The following is a 16,230-nucleotide window of genomic DNA, read 5'->3' on the forward strand; positions in this document are numbered from 1 at the left end:
GCTGGGCAAACCTCCTGCCTTCTGTGGCAGGGAAAACATCCCCTGAGCTGTGAACTGCCCGGCCCCGGGAGCGGAAACCTCTGCCCACCCTCCTCGGAAAGCAGCAGGGGTTGTGTCCCCGTGAAAAAACCCAGCATAAAAACCCCAGCTGCTTTGGGTCAGCTGAAAGGCTGCTGGTAACAAACATCTCCTTGGTTTGGGGTTGTTTTTCCCATTCCTTTTAGTCTATCCCAATACGGAAGTGTCGCTGTGAGGGGATGAGGATGAGATGAGGATGAGGAGATGAGAGGCTAGCATAGCTGTCCACCAGCCCCATCCCACAAGGACTTCCCTCTGCTCTTTCCCTTGGCCACCAGTGCCCCAAACCCCCTGGAGTATCTCCATGCCTGGAGGGGTCCCTGGTGGGGCTCAGTGAACTTCTGTGTCCCACCCAGGCAGGACAGGGAGCCCCAAAACCGCCCAGTGTCAGTCGGGGCGGCCTGGGGACCCCCAAGATTCGCAGGAACATTTAATCCCCTCGTTAACGTCCCCCCCATCAGAACAATTCATTCTTTCACTCCGGCTTAAACACCCAACTTTGCTTTACAGCTCATTTCATTTATGGCTGAGAAATGAAATTACTGTATCGATTTCATGGCAGACAGAAAAAAAAAAAAAATTCTGGGTGTTCCCTGCCGTAATAAACCCACCGGCTGCAAAGACAAACAGCAAAACCTGCCGGGGGGGTGTGGGCTGCAGCTGCCCCAGGGACACACCGGGCACACACCGGGAGCAGCACCGGGACCGGCACCTCCGGGACTGCCCTCCGCAGCCAAACCCAGCTCTGCTGCGGCTCTTCTCCTGCCCGAATTAAAACCCTCCCTGTGTATGTTCGCAGGGACCCGGGGGCTTTGCAAATCGCTCGGATGGAAAGGAAATACTGCGCCTGGTAGCACTGGTGTGAAATATCCCTCCTGGAGCGCCGCCAGAGCCCGGCCGGGGCTGGGGAAGGGGCTCCCGGCACCTCCGCTGGGGGATCGCTGAGTCTCCGTGCGGTGATGGAGACCCCGAGCTGATCCTTGGCCGCCCACCCCATCGGCATCGCGGTGTGGGTGCTCACAGGGCCGGGACTGGGGTGCTCACAGGGCCGGGACTGGGGTGCTCACAGGGCCGGGATTGGGGTGCTCACAGGGCCAGGACTGGGGTGCTCACAGGGCCGGGATTGGGGTGCTCACAGGGCCGGGATTGGGGTGCTCACAGGGCCAGGACTGGGGTGCTCACAGGGCCGGGATTGGGGTGCTCACAGGGCCGGGATTGGGGTGCTCACAGGGCCGGGACTGGGGTGCTCACAGGGCCGGACTGGGGTGCTCACAGGGCCGGGACTGGGGTGCTCACAGGGCCAGGACTGGGGTGCTCACAGGGCCGGGATTGGGGTGCTCACAGGGCCGGGATTTGGGTCATCTAGCCTCAAAATGTGCCCGGGGTTTCCTTTCTCTCCTGCTCTGCGGCGCTTTGGGCAGGAGCTCGGGGCAGAGCCGGGTGCTCCCAGGGCTCTCCTGGTGCCGCGGTGCCATCCCAGGGATGGTTTGGTTGCCCAGCCAAGACACCCGTGGCTTTTCCAGCCCCGTCGGGCTCAAGGCACACGGTGCTGCCTGCCAGGAGCCCAGGGAACACCACCAACAACCCCAGCAGCCGTGCGAGCGCCCTGCCGCACCCTCGGGAGCTGCAGCAGCGGGGGGGACGCTCCCAACCCGCTCCCCGGGCGGATCCCGCCCCGCCAGCGCCGCGCATCCCGGGCAGAGCGGCGCATCCCGGGGGGAGCCGCCGGCCGGCGGTGCCCGGGTGGGGCCGGCGGGAGGTGCAGGGAGCTGTGGGTGCTGCGGGTGCCTCCGGGAGGCTCCGGGAGCCGCCGGGCGCGCGTCCCCCGCCACGCGGACCTGCCCCGTCACGCGTGAGCCCGGCCCACGCAGCAGGTGCCCGCCCGGGGCGCTCACCTGGGGGATGCTCCGGGACGGCCCCGCGCACTCACACACGGGACGTGGCCCCGGCTCCCCTGCCCGCCCCTCCTGCCCTAATTAGAGCCCGCTATCGGCCCATCTAACGCGATCCCCGGGTTAATGAGGCCTCGCTCTGCACCGTGCCCTGCCCCGGCGCTTTGAAGTGGGGCTGCGCTCAGGGCCGGGTGTCTGACAGCGGCGGGATCCCGGCGCTGCGTCGCTTAACAGCGATTTTAGCCTCTGTGGGCTAAGCCAAGAATAAAGACTCACATGAGCCTATTTTAATTTAAACTCTTCTGATCTCCCGGCCCAGCCCAGCCTCTGCACAAGAAAACACCTTCCCCGCATCCCAGGCTGCTGCTGGCAGGAATTAACAGTTACACGGGGGCCTTGCTTTGCATGGACTAAATAAAAATAAAATGTGTGATTAAATCACAGAACAGCACACGAGGTTCCTGCTGAGGCTTTCAAGATGTGGTTTTTGGGGCTGCCAGCACCGGGATGCAGGTTCAGGTGCCATCAGGAGGTGACATGGCCCTGCTTGGTGGCATCTCTGATGTGGTTCAGGGCTGGAAGGTGGGGTCAGGACAGGCTGAAGCTGGGGAGAAGGAGCTCCCTGAAAAATGAAACATCCTGAACAAAACATCTCCTATGACCTTGGAACAATGTTTACATTGGGTTGGTTTTGTATTGCAGCAAACTGGAGAAATTCTGAGTTATCAGGAGTGAAGGTTTGGGGGTTTTTTTCGGGTTTTATGCTTTGGGCACTGGACCAGCCCTCCACTCCCTGCTCCTCCCCCAGCTCTCATTGTCCCCCAGCCAGCACTGAAGGAACAGCCAGTTGGGGATCTCAGCCTGCAGGTCCTGCCCTGGCCATGGATTTGCCCTTTATGGATCCTGGGCTAACAGCTCCTGCTTTTCCAAGCACTGGGAGTAGCACCGGTCACCTCCCAGGGCTGGGAAGGGGACAGAGCCCAGCGAGCCCAGGCCGAGGGGGCAGCAAGTTTCGAAGAGAGGCAAAAAGTCTCATTTTTGTGCCAGTCTGGAAATTAAATGAAGGGGAAAAAAACTCCCCAACCACTCCTCTCTATAAAATCCATGTATATAAATGTATATAAATATATCTCTCCCCCAAGGCGCGAGGTCCCGCTGAGTAAGTGGATGTGAATGACGTGTAACCCAACACTTGCCCAGACACCCTAATGAATTTTCCATGTTTTCCATCATTTAGCTTCTAAATAGGCAGCATTCACAAAAACACCCACCCCAGCCCCACAAACCCCCCATCCTTTCCAGCAGGAAGGCCCTGCAGGAGGATTAACCCCCCGTGGATGCCCATGGAGATGATGCCAGAGTGGGAACCTCGCTCTGCTCCAGCTGGGTGCCCACAGGGCTGATTTTTTGCAGGTGCAGGGGGTCCCTGGGCGTGCTGGGTGGGTGCTCTGCACCTCTCAGGGCCAGCTGGTTCTATTTCAGAGGAACAGGATTTCATTCCTATTTCAGAGGAACAGAATTGGGCCTTAATGATGCTGATTGCTCGTTTGGGCACGGTTTGTTAAGGGCTTGATGTGGGCAAGACAAGAGCCAGGATCCTTCCCCTATATCCTGTGTAGTCTCAGAACTTGTGCAAGCTAAAAGATTATTTACCAAGGCAGTTTGGACACAACAGAGTCATTAAAACAGAGGCTGGGCTTTGGAGTTTGGGCTGGAATGACAATAAAACAAGCTTTTTGTGGAGACTTTTGTTAGCTCTGATCTCAAAGGAAATAGTCTTCATTTTTCCTGAGATTTTTTAGTCCACACAATTTAATATGTGAATACTCAAAAAATAGCTTTCCAAGCTCCAGCTATTTTTTCCCCCTTTCTGTTTTCTGTTGCAAGAGAAAATCCAAACATTCCTGCTCTGACTGCCCCACGCTGTTGCTTTCAGCCCCGTTTTTCAGCTTCCCCCTGGAATACAGGGAGCCCTCGGGTATTTGGGAGGCTTTGGGAGAGGCTGATGTACCCCACAACCCCACACTACTGTGATGGGGTACAGTTCTCCCATTTAAATTCATTAAACTGGGGCAAAACCTGTGTGGAAGCACGATGCAGCATGTTGGATGCCGTGCAGGGTAGGTGGCCTGGGTAAAAATATCCCCGATATAAAAACATCAGCCTTATAAAAGTATCACCTATAGAATAACACAAATAATAATAATACCCATATAAAAATAATGCCCATATAAAAATCACAGCCCTCTGGCCCTCAGGTGCTGGGCACATTTAACGCCATCAGCTCTCTGGGCCTCCCATCAGGATTTTAGGTGCTGTTGTCCCCCAGGCACTGGTTTGGCCCAACACATCCTCATCCCCTCCACGGGCACCAGCGCCAAACCCACTTGAACCCCATGGATTTCATGGATAATCCAGTGCATGACAATACAATAAAACCCTTTTTATTTGCTCTTTCCCCCCCCCCCCCCACCTCTTTCCTTCTCCTTCTCTCTTCCCACTGCAGCTCCGAGGCTGCGAGAAAAGCACGGATCCGCTTGGAACAGAAAGTTCCTGTAAATAACAGCTACACCTCGGGGTGTTTCCTCTCCCAGTAGCTGTGAAGAAAAGGCAGCTAACTCTCGGGTTTTCCTTGGAACATATTCCCGCTGGCCAGGGCTGTGGAGCTGGGTATGAGCATTTATTGTGGTTTGGTTTGGGCTTTTCCTATTTTTTCTTTTTCCTCTTTCCACACAAACTCTGCTGTGGGCACCGCTCACGGAGATGCTGCAGAGGGGAGGCAGAGCTTTGGGAACGGCTCCGGCGCTCCTGCCCCGGGCTCATGAATAATTCTGGCGCTGAGTTCGCCGGCTCCTCGGGAGCCCCGGCCCGCAGCGCCTTGGCACCGGATCCTGCTGTGGGCTGGGACCTTTTCATTTTTGCCTTTCAGCCGTCATTTGGGTGCTGGAGGCGAGAGCTGAGTGCTGAGGGGTCTGGGCTGGCACCCAGTTTGGGTGCTGCTGGCTTTGTGCGGAGCTTTAGCGGCTCGGGACGGCGCTGACAGGAGGAGGGCAGGGAGGCGATGCTGGGCTGGCATGCAGCGATCACCCCGCCAGGGCTGCCCGCGGCCACGGCCAGTGCTCCACACCCTCCGGACAGCTTTAAATGGGTTTTCAGCCAGCTCAGGTCCTCCCACTCCACCCCATCCCTGCCTGCCCTCCCCTGGACACCCTTGTGCTGCCAAGCTGTGGCCAAGAGCAGCCCTCGAGCACCGGAGCTGGTACCGGGATGCTCTGAATGAGCCGAAAATCAGAGCCTGGAGAAAGGGCAGCGTGGGGAAGCTTCCCCTGCACCGGGGCACAGAAAGAGCAGCGTGAGGAGCCCTCCCTGCCCCGGGCACGGCCCCCGGCGAGAAGTGACAGGCGGGAGGCGGCGGGGCCATTGTAACCATTTGTTTATTGTTCCACATGGCATTGACAGGATTACACGGCGGCCAGAGGCCACGGCCACGGCCCGCGGAGCAGAAATGACCCCATACCAGAAAAGCAGAACCGTCCCCCGAGCCGTGGCTCTGTCCCCACGCCCGCCCCGCGGAGCCCGGCTGCTCTCAGGGAAGCCAGAGCCGGGAGACTCCTCCAGCCGCAGCTTCCCCGATGACTTGTCCAGGAGCAGACCCTCCTCTTCCTCTTCCTCTGCCCTCCCCACCGCCCCCCTCCCCAGTGACAAGTGCTACAGGTTAAAAATTGGGCTACATATTAAATATAGGGCATTACCTTCAAGTAGGGCTGGGGTATTACACAAATAACCACATTTTTTTGGTATCACTAGCATTTTTTTTAATGTCCATCATAAGACACCATTAAAAAACCCAACAACTTTAGCCTTCTTTATCTACAAAGATCTCTGATCTCATCTCCTTAGTCTGGTGATCTTTTACCCTGCACATACAAGTATTAGAAGCATTATTAAGAATCGTATCCTTCAACACATTTAAGAATTATATTATTATAACAAATAAGACCAAAAATTAGATTTTATAGTTAAATATTCTGTGAGCCAGACAAAGGGGCTTTACTGTACAAGCGATTGTGCATTTTTTTTCAAAAAAAAAAGCAAATTATAGTGCAAAGCAAAAAACATTGGCCTGTCTCATGACCATTTGCATACAACAGAGGTGCATCTATTTACACCTTCACATGACAATATGTCATAAAAACAACATCGTTGCCATTCTTTTTATTATTTTCTCTTTTAAAACTCACTACAAATAGTCTTAAATTAACCTAGAACTACGAACGCCTTGTTTCCTTTGTGCTTTCAACCAGTGGGACAGGGTGACAAATGCAAAAAGGCATCAAAACACAGGCTGCCCTGTCCAGCTCCAGAGCCGGCGAGCGCCGGCACTAAGGCAAGTGGAGGTTGCAGTTATGCTGGGGTAAGGCCTTTTATTAAAAAAAAAAAATTATTATTATCATCATCATCATTATTATTATTATTATTATTATTGAAAAGAGTTGTTCTTCGTTGCTTATGGAACTGTGAGTGGTCATGGCAGCTCTCCAGGGCAGCCAGGATGTGCTGCTCCAGCCTCGCCGTGGTAGTGCAATTCCAGCGCTCTGTGCTGAGGGTGACCGGCTGCCAGCTGGGAGCTGGGGACAGGTGACAAGGCTGGGACGGTGTGACTGAGGCACAGGGGCCAGGAGGGCAGCTCTGGGGGTTCGATTTTCTTGTGTTTATGGCAGAAGTGGAAAAAGAAAGGCGTGGTTACTGGTGCCACTGGGGCTGGGACTGTCCTCTGGCTGTGGGGAGGGCTCTGCAGGGCACTGGGTACTGCAGCTATGGATCCCCAGGAATCTGCCTGCGCCCTCCCAGCCCTGCCAGCACGAAGAATCCTGAATCCAGCCCCAATTCTCATGCCAGCAGTGGGCACAGGTGGCCTGCAGGAGGTGACAAACCCAGTGTTGTGCATCAGAGCCAAGCCCCTGAGCCAGCCTTGGAGGAGCCCACAGCACCCCTCCGGCCGCCTGCCACCATGGCCCTGTTTGGTTGCAATCTCTGCGGTGTCAGCTGTGAGGGTGTGTGGTGCTTGGCAGACCTGGTTCCTGCAAATGCCACCTGATGCCACCGCCACCAGTGGCACCTTGAGTGCCCCCTCTTCCGCTTATTCCTCTACAGCGAGATCCCCGTGCTCGGGGTCACCTGGGGAAGGACAGGAGGGTGAGGGGATGGAAAAGGCTGCCCAGCATCAATTCACAACATTCCCACCACCAGGAGTAGAAACTGCTCCTTTCTCCAGATCTCAGAGCTTTCAGGATGAACTGACACATGTGAGTCGAAATAAAAAATGGTGTTAATCCTCTCTGGATGAGAACATGGGAAAGGACCAGAACAGAATTGTGATGCTTTGCCACCAGCTGTGAGTGTTGCCACTCTGAGGGGACGGAAGGAACACTGGAGGACGGTGGCAAGGCCATGCCAAAGGCTCCTGAGCCCCTTGGAAGTGCATCTCAAATGTCTCAGATTGTCCTGGACACCGCCTTCACTTCAGCCACCATCAGTGAGGTTCGCTAAGGGGAGCAAAGAGCTGAAAGGTGAGGTCAGGACAAGAGAGCAAACAAACAAAACAAAACATCTCCATAAAAAGTACATCTCGTGTGTAAACATGGAGGGGAGAGGTCAGCCAGGCCCGGGGTCAGCCACGTTACTGATTGACAAACGACGACAGGGACACCAAAATGAACAATACAACTTGTGTCGTCAACAAATAATAACAATAATCACGTCACAGCTCTTGTTCACGTGGCTGACTGAGCCCCAGTGCCCCTGGCTGTGCTGCAAACCCCATTGCTCTGTGGTGCTCAGGGACCCTTCACCAGCAGGGAGGGAAGGACAGGAGACAATGGGGTTTTTTTTCTTTTTTTCTCCTTTTTTTTAAAGTTCGGTCCTCTGGCACTGGCAGAGAGATGGCTCGGATGACTCCCTGGTATCTTCTCTTCTCTGAACCATTTTGCAGAGGAAGGGTGAGATTCTCCTCACTTCTGAATGGTTTGTGTGGGGAAGAGGTGTGAGATGAACGAGAAGTGCTCTGCAAGTACCAAAGATCTGATTCCACACGTCCTTGGGGTTTTTTTTCCCTATGTACAATCCACATACCTAAAACATACGGAAGGAACCACATCAAGCGACACATTCAAGCCTCGTGGGCGTTCACCTTGAAATGTAAGGAAGGTCTTGGTCCACCTTCGCTTGATGTCTGCATGCAGAGGATCCTTAGCTTTGGGTTTGGAAGACTTTGGTTTAACTTTTCTCTTGGCATCACTTTGGTCGCTCCCAAAAGGAGCCACGGTGGCTGATTAAGTTAAAGCCATGGGTGCCCAGCTGAGCTCCTCCTCAGTAGGGTCTCCAGACGGACTCATCCATCCTGCCCGTGGTGCTCATGGTGGTGGGGGAATTGCTGTGGCTGCCGTCCGCGTCCACGCCGTCGTTCTGCGCGCCCAGGCTGGGGTTCATCAGGTTGTTCCCCGCCGAGGCGCTCGTGCAGGACGAGAGCATGCGGGTGGGCGAGCGCTCGCCTCCCGCCACCATGGAGAACTGGTAGGAGCCCGAGGACGTCCCGTAGTACAAGTGGTAGGGAGAGGGGTTGGCCTGGAAGGGCCCGCTCTGGTTCTGCGTGGAGCTGGGGTACGGGGGCGGCAGGTAGGTGTGGTGGAAGCGGGTGGTGGTGGGCATGCTGGTCATGCTGATGCCCCCGATGCCCGTGGCCGAGGGCGTGGCCGTGTAGGGGAAGGCGGCGGACATGGCGCCGGGGTAATGCATCCGCGGGTCGGAGAAGCGCGTCTCCGTCAGCGCAGGCAGCGTGGGGAAGGAGCGCTCGAACTGCCGCGGGTCCGAGAAGGGGCTCAGCTCTGACGTGCCTGCCGGGGTGCAGGAGGAGAGGGGGTGGTTAGAGCGTTCCCAAGGAATCGGAAGGGAAAGCACCTCTTGGGTCTGCCAAGGAAATGAGCTGAGGGACTTAAATAAAAACCCTAAACCCATTTGTTTAAGTTGCTCCCATTTCCTGTCCTAAAATTTGTTGTTTCCTATCCAAGAAGGGACACGGCTAAGCTGACTTCTCTTAGGGGTCTATTCATCTCGGGCAGATTAAAGCAGCACACCCCATAAACACAGAAAAAAGATGTTTAGCCATGACATCAGCTGTGTAGTAAATAAATGGTGGCAGGCCCCAGACGGCCGGGCCCTGGGATCATCCATCCCTGCTGTATACACACACACACACACACACACACACGGAGACAGGCAGGAAAAGCTGGAGCCCAGACCAGCCTGCTAAGCCTTCTTGTGGGTGGCCTGTTTGTGCTGATACCATCAGGGGATGGAGCTGATAAACACACAGCTGAAAACTCCCAAGCCAGGAGCCACTATATCCCTCTGCTTCAGCTCTCTGTGTATTTTTCTTCTTCCAAGAGGATAAAGAGAGTGAGAAATTCAGGCTCTCTGCTGGGGGAAGGGAGACTTGTGGTGGGAATGTTCCCCAGCTCCATTGGATGATGGAGCCCCCCACACCTTTTCCTGGAGGGTCGAAACCCAAAGAGGGTCGCAGCCAGCTTGGAACTGGAAAGGGACTTTGGCTTGGGATCCCGTCCTCCTGCAGGAAGCCCAGGTTAGCGGTGGGAATCCACAGCAGAAACTCCTTTGAGGAGCTGGAGGCATTCCTGTGGCTCTCTCAGCTGTCCCAAGGCTGAGACAGAGCCCAGGAACCTCTGGCCTTGGTGCATCAAAGCAGAGAGAAGTGAGGTTTGCTCTCCAAGGAGAGAGTGAAACCTCTGTCCTTCAGACCTCCTCTATTTTTACCTTGTTAAAAGCAGGGCCTTTCTCCTTTGCTAGTGGGATGCCACCCAGCCTCAAAAGTGACTTTTTTGGTCACATCAGCTGGATTTTGTATCCCTCAGAGCAAGAGAATGTGAGGTGAGTATGCTAATCACGCCTGTTGGTTTTGGAAATGCATCTACATACAAACACACATCCAGAGGATTGCGTGGCTGCTCTGCATGCGCAGGGACGCGTGTTTTAGATCTGTTTATTACAGTGAAGCATTTTTAACTTCTCAGGGCTGGCGTTCCAGGCCCCAAAGCATTTCCCCAGGAGAAAACTCTTGATTTAATCCCTTCCAGCTACCTAGTGACACGGGCACGCTCTGGAGGAGCAGGTATGGAGGGGATTTGGTGTGAACCTCCCTTCTGATCCCAGGTGAGTCCTTCAGCCGTGGAAGGAGAAAGGGAGGATCCTCCCTCCCTCCCCTGCAGCCCTTTTGCGGGCGCCCAGCAGCGCCTGCCTTCCCACGCAGGCTCCACGGAGGGGGAAGGCTGGGGAGCACCTGGTTTGTGAACGTGGCTGTGGCTTTGGGGCGAGATAAGAGAGGAGCAGCTCAAAGCTGTCCTGAACCACACTGCTCTGCACACACCCGGCGTTGGAAAGCGCCCGTGGAAGCGGCTGCCCGGCCACAGGGCCGGCCCTGCTCCGTGCTGGGCTGGCTGGAAAAGCACAGCGGTGGGAAAAGCGCTCCCAGCCCGAATCCACAGCCCAGCAGGGACCCATCCCAAAGCCGTGCTGCAGCCACAGCTGCTGCCAGGCACTGAGGTTTGAGGGAGCTGAGGTTTGCAGACCAGCTCTGCAAGAAGCAGCCTGACCACAGCCCCGTGGCGGTAGCAATCCTGCAGCATCATGGCTTGAGACAGGACCATGGGGCAGAAATCCTGCCTGCACCTGGACGGGAAAGAAAACGTGCTGTCTTCTGAATGCCGGCCTTTAAACTCGGCAGCTCTGCACCGAGAAAAAGCAGCCTCCAAATCCCCCTCAGCCCCCGAACACACAGACTGCTGCTCGCTGCCTTCCCAGATGACAATCTCCAGCGCTCAGACCGCGTTCCTTCATTACTTTTCACAGCTCCATAAATAATATTCCATAAAATGCAAATCGAAATCAAACCTGAGCGCTCAGGGCACATTTCCTTTTTCCTCTATAACTCACTCAAAGAGGGTTTTTTTTTTTTTTAGAGGCTACATTTTATTGGCCTGAACTTGCACCGTTTGGCAGAGGGTCCCTGCTACTAATTTAGACAGGAGCATGCGAGAGTGTTAATTACGGACTCTCTGTGCGTGTGTGTGACGGGCAAGGCACAGCGAGGCTGTGGGGTCTGGAGACGCTCAGGTACACGGGTGGGCAGAGAGGGAGCTCTGCCAGGCTCTGAACCCCTGGCCAGGGCACTCTGCAGGGCTGGGATCTGTGAAATCAGATCCTTCGAACAGCAAATCCCTCAGCGCGAAGCCCTCAAACGTGAGGCGTCCAAGTGGCCGTGACCAGCTGGCTTTCAACCCCGCCGGCCTTGGGCTCTAAGTCTGGCCCAGATTAAAGCTCCAGCTTTCCCTGGCCGGTCTGAGGCTACAAATAAACCCGCAAACCACTCTAGAAACCAAACCGCGGCGGCCTCGGCCCGCGCAGGGCCCCTGAGGGGGCCGCGGCCCCGCCGCCAGCAGGGGGCGCCCGGCGGGCCGCGGGAAGGAGGCGGGAAGGAGGCGGCCGCCAGAGGGGGCCGGGGCCTCGCCATCGCCTCAGGGCCGGCGTCTCAGCGCTGCCGCTGTGCCCTGTGTCCTTCGCCTCGGGACTGCCCCTCTCTCATGTGTCCTTCACCTCAGAGCTCCCGTCCATCCCATCTCCTTCACCTCAGGGCTGCCCCTCTGTCCTGTTATCCTTCACCTCAGGGCTCTCCTCCATCCTGGTCCTCGCCTCAGGGCTCCCCGCTGTCCTGTGTCCTTCACCTCAGAGCTCCCCTCTGTCCTGTGTCCTTCACCTCAGAGCTCCCCTCCATCCCATCTCCTTCACCTCAGAGCTCCCCTCTGTCCTGTGTCCTAAACCTCAGAGCTCCCCTCTGTCCTGTGTCCTTCATCTCAGAGCTCCCCTCCATCCCATCTCCTTCACCTCAGAGCTCCCCTCTGTCCTGTGTCCTTCATCTCAGGGCTCCCCTCCATTCCATCTCCTTCACCTCAGAGCTCCCCGCTGTCCTGTGTCCTTCACCTCAGGGCTCCCCTCTGTCCTGTGTCCTTCACCTCAGGGCTCCCCGCTGTCCTGTGTCCTTCACCTCAGAGCTCCCCTCTGTCCTGTGTCCTTCATCTCAGGGCTCCCCTCCATTCCATCTCCTTCACCTCAGGGCTCCCTGCTGTCCTGTGTCCTTCACCTCAGGGCTCCCCTCCATCCCATCTCCTTCACCTCACGGCTCCCCTCTGTCCTGTGTCCTTCACCTCAGGGCTGCCCCTCTCTCATGTGTCCTTCACCTCAGAGCTCCCCTCCATCCCATCTCCTTCACCTCAGAGCTCCCCTCCACCTTGGTCCTCGCCTCAGGGCTCCCCTCTGTCCCATCTCCTTCGCTTCACAACTGTCTCTCCAGTTCAGCCCCCTCACCTCAGCACGCTCTCCATCCAGGCTCCAGCACCTCAGGGTTTCCCCTCCATCCCATGCCCTTCACCTCAGGGTTTCCTCTCCATCTTTGTCCTTGCCTTAGAGCTGCCCCTCCATCCCATCTCCTTCACCTCAGCGCTGTCACCTCACAACTGCCCCTTCCATCTTGGTCCTCGCCTCAAGGTTTCCTCTCCATCCCATCTCCTTCACTTCAGGGCAGCCCCTCCATCCTGGCTGCCTCAGATCGGAGCCACACAGCCCCAGCGCCTGCCCTGCACGCGAGGAAATCTCCACTGAAACAACCCCAGTGAGATCCAGTTAAAACACGGCCATTAACACCCTCCATAACCACCTAACTCAGCAGCAAGGACCCTCTGCCACAGCCAGGATCAAACAGCAACCTGGAGCAAGCAGCAGCTGAGCAAAGCCAGGGAACAAGGAGTGGTGAAGCTGCACCCTCGAGCTGCGCATTCCCTTTGGAATCACAGCTCAAAATGGGCTTTAAAAACCCCTTCTTGCTGTCCCCTTCCCCGGCACATCTCACACACATCTGCTCCGTAGTGCTGCCTCCGAGGATTTACTACGGTTTTCCCTCGCTTACTCGCTGTCCAGCCCCCATTTGCTTTTTTGGACCCTGGCAATCCGAGTTTGAGTACTTCAGTTGTCCAGTTGCCAATCAAAATATTTGAAGGAAATGTTTATTTTCTTCTCGAAATCACACCAGCTGCTGCACTAACTGAATAAGCCCATTTAGCTGTAAGAATTTAACCATTGTAAGAGTGAATTGAGTCCCCCAACTACTCCAAAATCTGACCCAATCTATCAGCGGAAATGTCAATGTTTTGGATGGGAGTTTGGGGAAGTGTGGAATGTGTATTAAATAAAAGCCATGTAAAGGTCAAAGCCCTGATTAGTAATGCCACTGTCTCCTCCTTAGGGCTGAGCTGCCCCAGGGACCGCGGAGGCCGGGACACACCCCATGATTTAATTGTGCAGCTGCAATTTGCACCTTTTGAGGACCCCCAAGTCCCCCCTGCACAAGGGGCTGGATAGAAACATGCTTTGAAAGCTGCTCAGCCCCTTTCCAGATAAAACAACAGCACGGCAGTGACACAGCAGCTCTCCCTCTGCCTCAGAGACAGTACAGGCCCTTTCCTTGGGTGGGTGGCCAGGAGATAAATGCAGAGAGATGCCCCTGATGGGAGCCAAACCTCAGCTGGGTCATGGTGGCGAGGGCTGGCCAGGAGGTGGGGAGGGCTGGTTCGTGAGGCTGCCAACCACAGAGGTTTCTCTGGGTGTGTTCAGCCGCCTCCCTTCAGACCACGATGGGTTTGGGAGCTGCCTTGGATGGAGTGGAACTGGTCCCTGCAGCCTGGCAGGGTCAGGGCTGGTGGATCTGCTCTGAGGTCCCTGGAAGCCTTCAAGGAGATGAGGCAATGGACCCTGCAGTTGGTTTTAGGGATTGATGTGCATCCATCCCAGAGGAGCAGTGGGTGCTGCCACTACCTCCTAACCCAGGAACACATCTGCTCTGCCAGGAGGGAAGAAAGGGCAGCAAAAGCAACATCAGGACCTCTTCAGTGCTGCAATGGTACCCAGACAACCAGCTCACCCCAGGCACGTGGCAGAGCACGGCACTGGGGCCTGATGTACAGCAGCATCATCACTATCAGATTATCTGGGGCCAGGCAGCGACGTGGGGAGCCCGAGCAGCTCCTCAGCACCCCAGATGCCACCTGGTCCCCACCTTAGAGATGTGGGGAGCACACGGTGGCTGATGAACCCAGTCAGCAATAAACCTGAGCTTGTGTGGATGTTACACAACAAATACTCACAGTGTGTGAGACACACAGGGAATAAAGGGAATGTAAAGGGAACTTGATAGCGTGGCACTCTACAAGTGTATAGAACATAAAATATCTTCAGCCTGGCCATAGATCACTGTTCTAATTCTGTGCATATGTGTGCCTGGCAAAATTGTCATGAAAAATCTACCCCAGGGGAAAAAGCCCTGCTTTCCTGTCTCACTGCACAATGATTGACGACCATGTAAACACTAATGATACTTTATGCTTCTGTATATAACACACCAGCATGTGTGTGACAGTAGGGACAGACATTCCCGCTCTGGATATACCTTTGGCTGTCTTTTCTCTGCTCGTTTCTGTCACGCTTGGACCTCCAAGCCATCTTTGAGCATTTTTCTGATCTTTGTCCCTCTCTGCATCCTTCCCCTGATGACAATAACTCCATGTGGGAGCACGGAGAGGCGGGTGGCCAAGAGAAGGAGAGAATCTCCATGGGAAGGTGCACGAGATGCATCTGATCTGTGAAGCCCCAGCTCATCTCTAGAGAAGGCGCCGCTCTCCTCCCCACCCACGCGTGCAGGCACGCTCTCACGCCTCTGTCACGTATGTTAACAAGTTCATTTGTTTCCAAGTCAGAGCCAACTAAAAAAGAAAACGGCCCCTTCCTCTCAGCCCACGTAAAACAGAGCAAAATATATTTTGGGGGAGGAGGGGAGGTGTTGAAAAAAAAAGGAGGGTGTGAACAGCATCCGTTGTTACACGCCCATGGAGCACTGCTCTGTATCTGATAGAACCAGCTCACAAACTGGGTGCACGGACTTCCTCTGCAGAGTCTGAAAAAAAAAACGCAAACCCCAAACCAAAACACAACAACACACAGGTCTTTATCACAGCATCGCCAGGCACCACCTCAACACTGCCAAGCACGTTTGCTGCTCAGTTTTGTGATTCTCCCTGAACACCGTGTGCTGCCGTGCACACACACACGCCGCTCCAAACCCGCCCCGCTGAGCAGCACAAAGCCAGCTCCCGGGTCCTCTCCCACCCCAAATTCACCGGGCAGCAGCAGAGCAGGGAAATTCCCAGGTGTTCCCAGCTCAGTGAATCACGCACTGCATCTCGGCCTCCTCTGCAAACCCTTCCAGATCCATTGGGATGCTCCAATCCTCTGGACCCATCCTTCTGGGGAGGACCCTGCTCCTAATTCCAGCGTGGATTTATGCAGAACCAGTCCAGGCCCATGTCCTGTGCTTGCAGTGTCCTCCAGAGCTTACATTAGCTCCTCTGCCTCGCCGTGCTTACCCCCTCGATGTATTTACACAGAGCAATCAGCCCCGCTCCCCGCCTGCCCTTCGCTAGACTAAACAAGCCCAGCTCTCCCAGCTTCCGGCACAGCCTCGCTCATCCCAGAGCCCTCTGCCCGCATCCCCCTGCCCGGCACTTCCCGCAGTCCCCGCCGCTCCATCCCGCCGAGCTAATGAATAACGGTGCTAATTGGAGCGGCTGGGTGGGCTGAGCGGGGATCGCGGGCACTCCCCTCCGCCCTGCCTGCGCTTTGCTCTTCACCTGTATTCAGAGGGTATTAAAACAAATTAACAAGCCCTGACTACATAAAAGGAAGCTGCTGGATTTACAACCCAGCCTGCAGCTAGACCACCTTGCCTGCCGAGCAGGTTTGGGCCAGGCCACGTCTGCCATGGGAATCCCACTGCGGAGGGGTGATGGCACAGGGGCTCCAGCGGCGCCCGGGCTGGGGGCTCCCCACCCCGCTCTGAGAATGGCACTGCAGATCCCAGCACACTGGAAAAATCCCGTGCTAAAGGCAGGATGGAACCCCTGAGGCAAATTCCAAGGGACTCCTTGCTCTTCTGTAGGGATGCAGCACCCTGAGCTGTGGCTGAGGTTGGCCACACGTCCTGGCACAAACGCAGCGGTCGCGAGTGCCTGGACTCTGTCCTGGGGGGATCTCCTGCCCAGCACTGCTCTGTGGCTCATCTGTGATATTTCCATGCCAAATTCAC

At 55.7% G+C, this 16,230-nt stretch overlaps 1 protein-coding gene and 1 long non-coding RNA gene across 3 annotated transcripts in view; both read right to left on the reverse strand.

The window, feature by feature from the left end:
* The window catches only part of LOC137462488 (uncharacterized), a 338,602-nt gene that overhangs the window by 103,320 nt on the left and 219,052 nt on the right, over window positions 1-16,230 (reverse strand). The window lies entirely within an intron of this gene.
* The window catches only part of RUNX3 (RUNX family transcription factor 3), a 36,095-nt gene continuing 25,921 nt past the window's right edge, over window positions 6,057-16,230 (reverse strand). The window contains exon 5 of the mRNA XM_068172923.1: window positions 6,057-8,863. Coding sequence (XP_068029024.1) covers window positions 8,340-8,863 — 524 coding nt within the window. The 3' untranslated portion in view covers window positions 6,057-8,339. The remainder of the gene's footprint in view (window positions 8,864-16,230) is intronic.

This window comes from Anomalospiza imberbis, chromosome 25 (genome assembly GCF_031753505.1).
Source record: "Anomalospiza imberbis isolate Cuckoo-Finch-1a 21T00152 chromosome 25, ASM3175350v1, whole genome shotgun sequence".
Lineage (NCBI taxonomy): Eukaryota > Metazoa > Chordata > Aves > Passeriformes > Viduidae > Anomalospiza > Anomalospiza imberbis.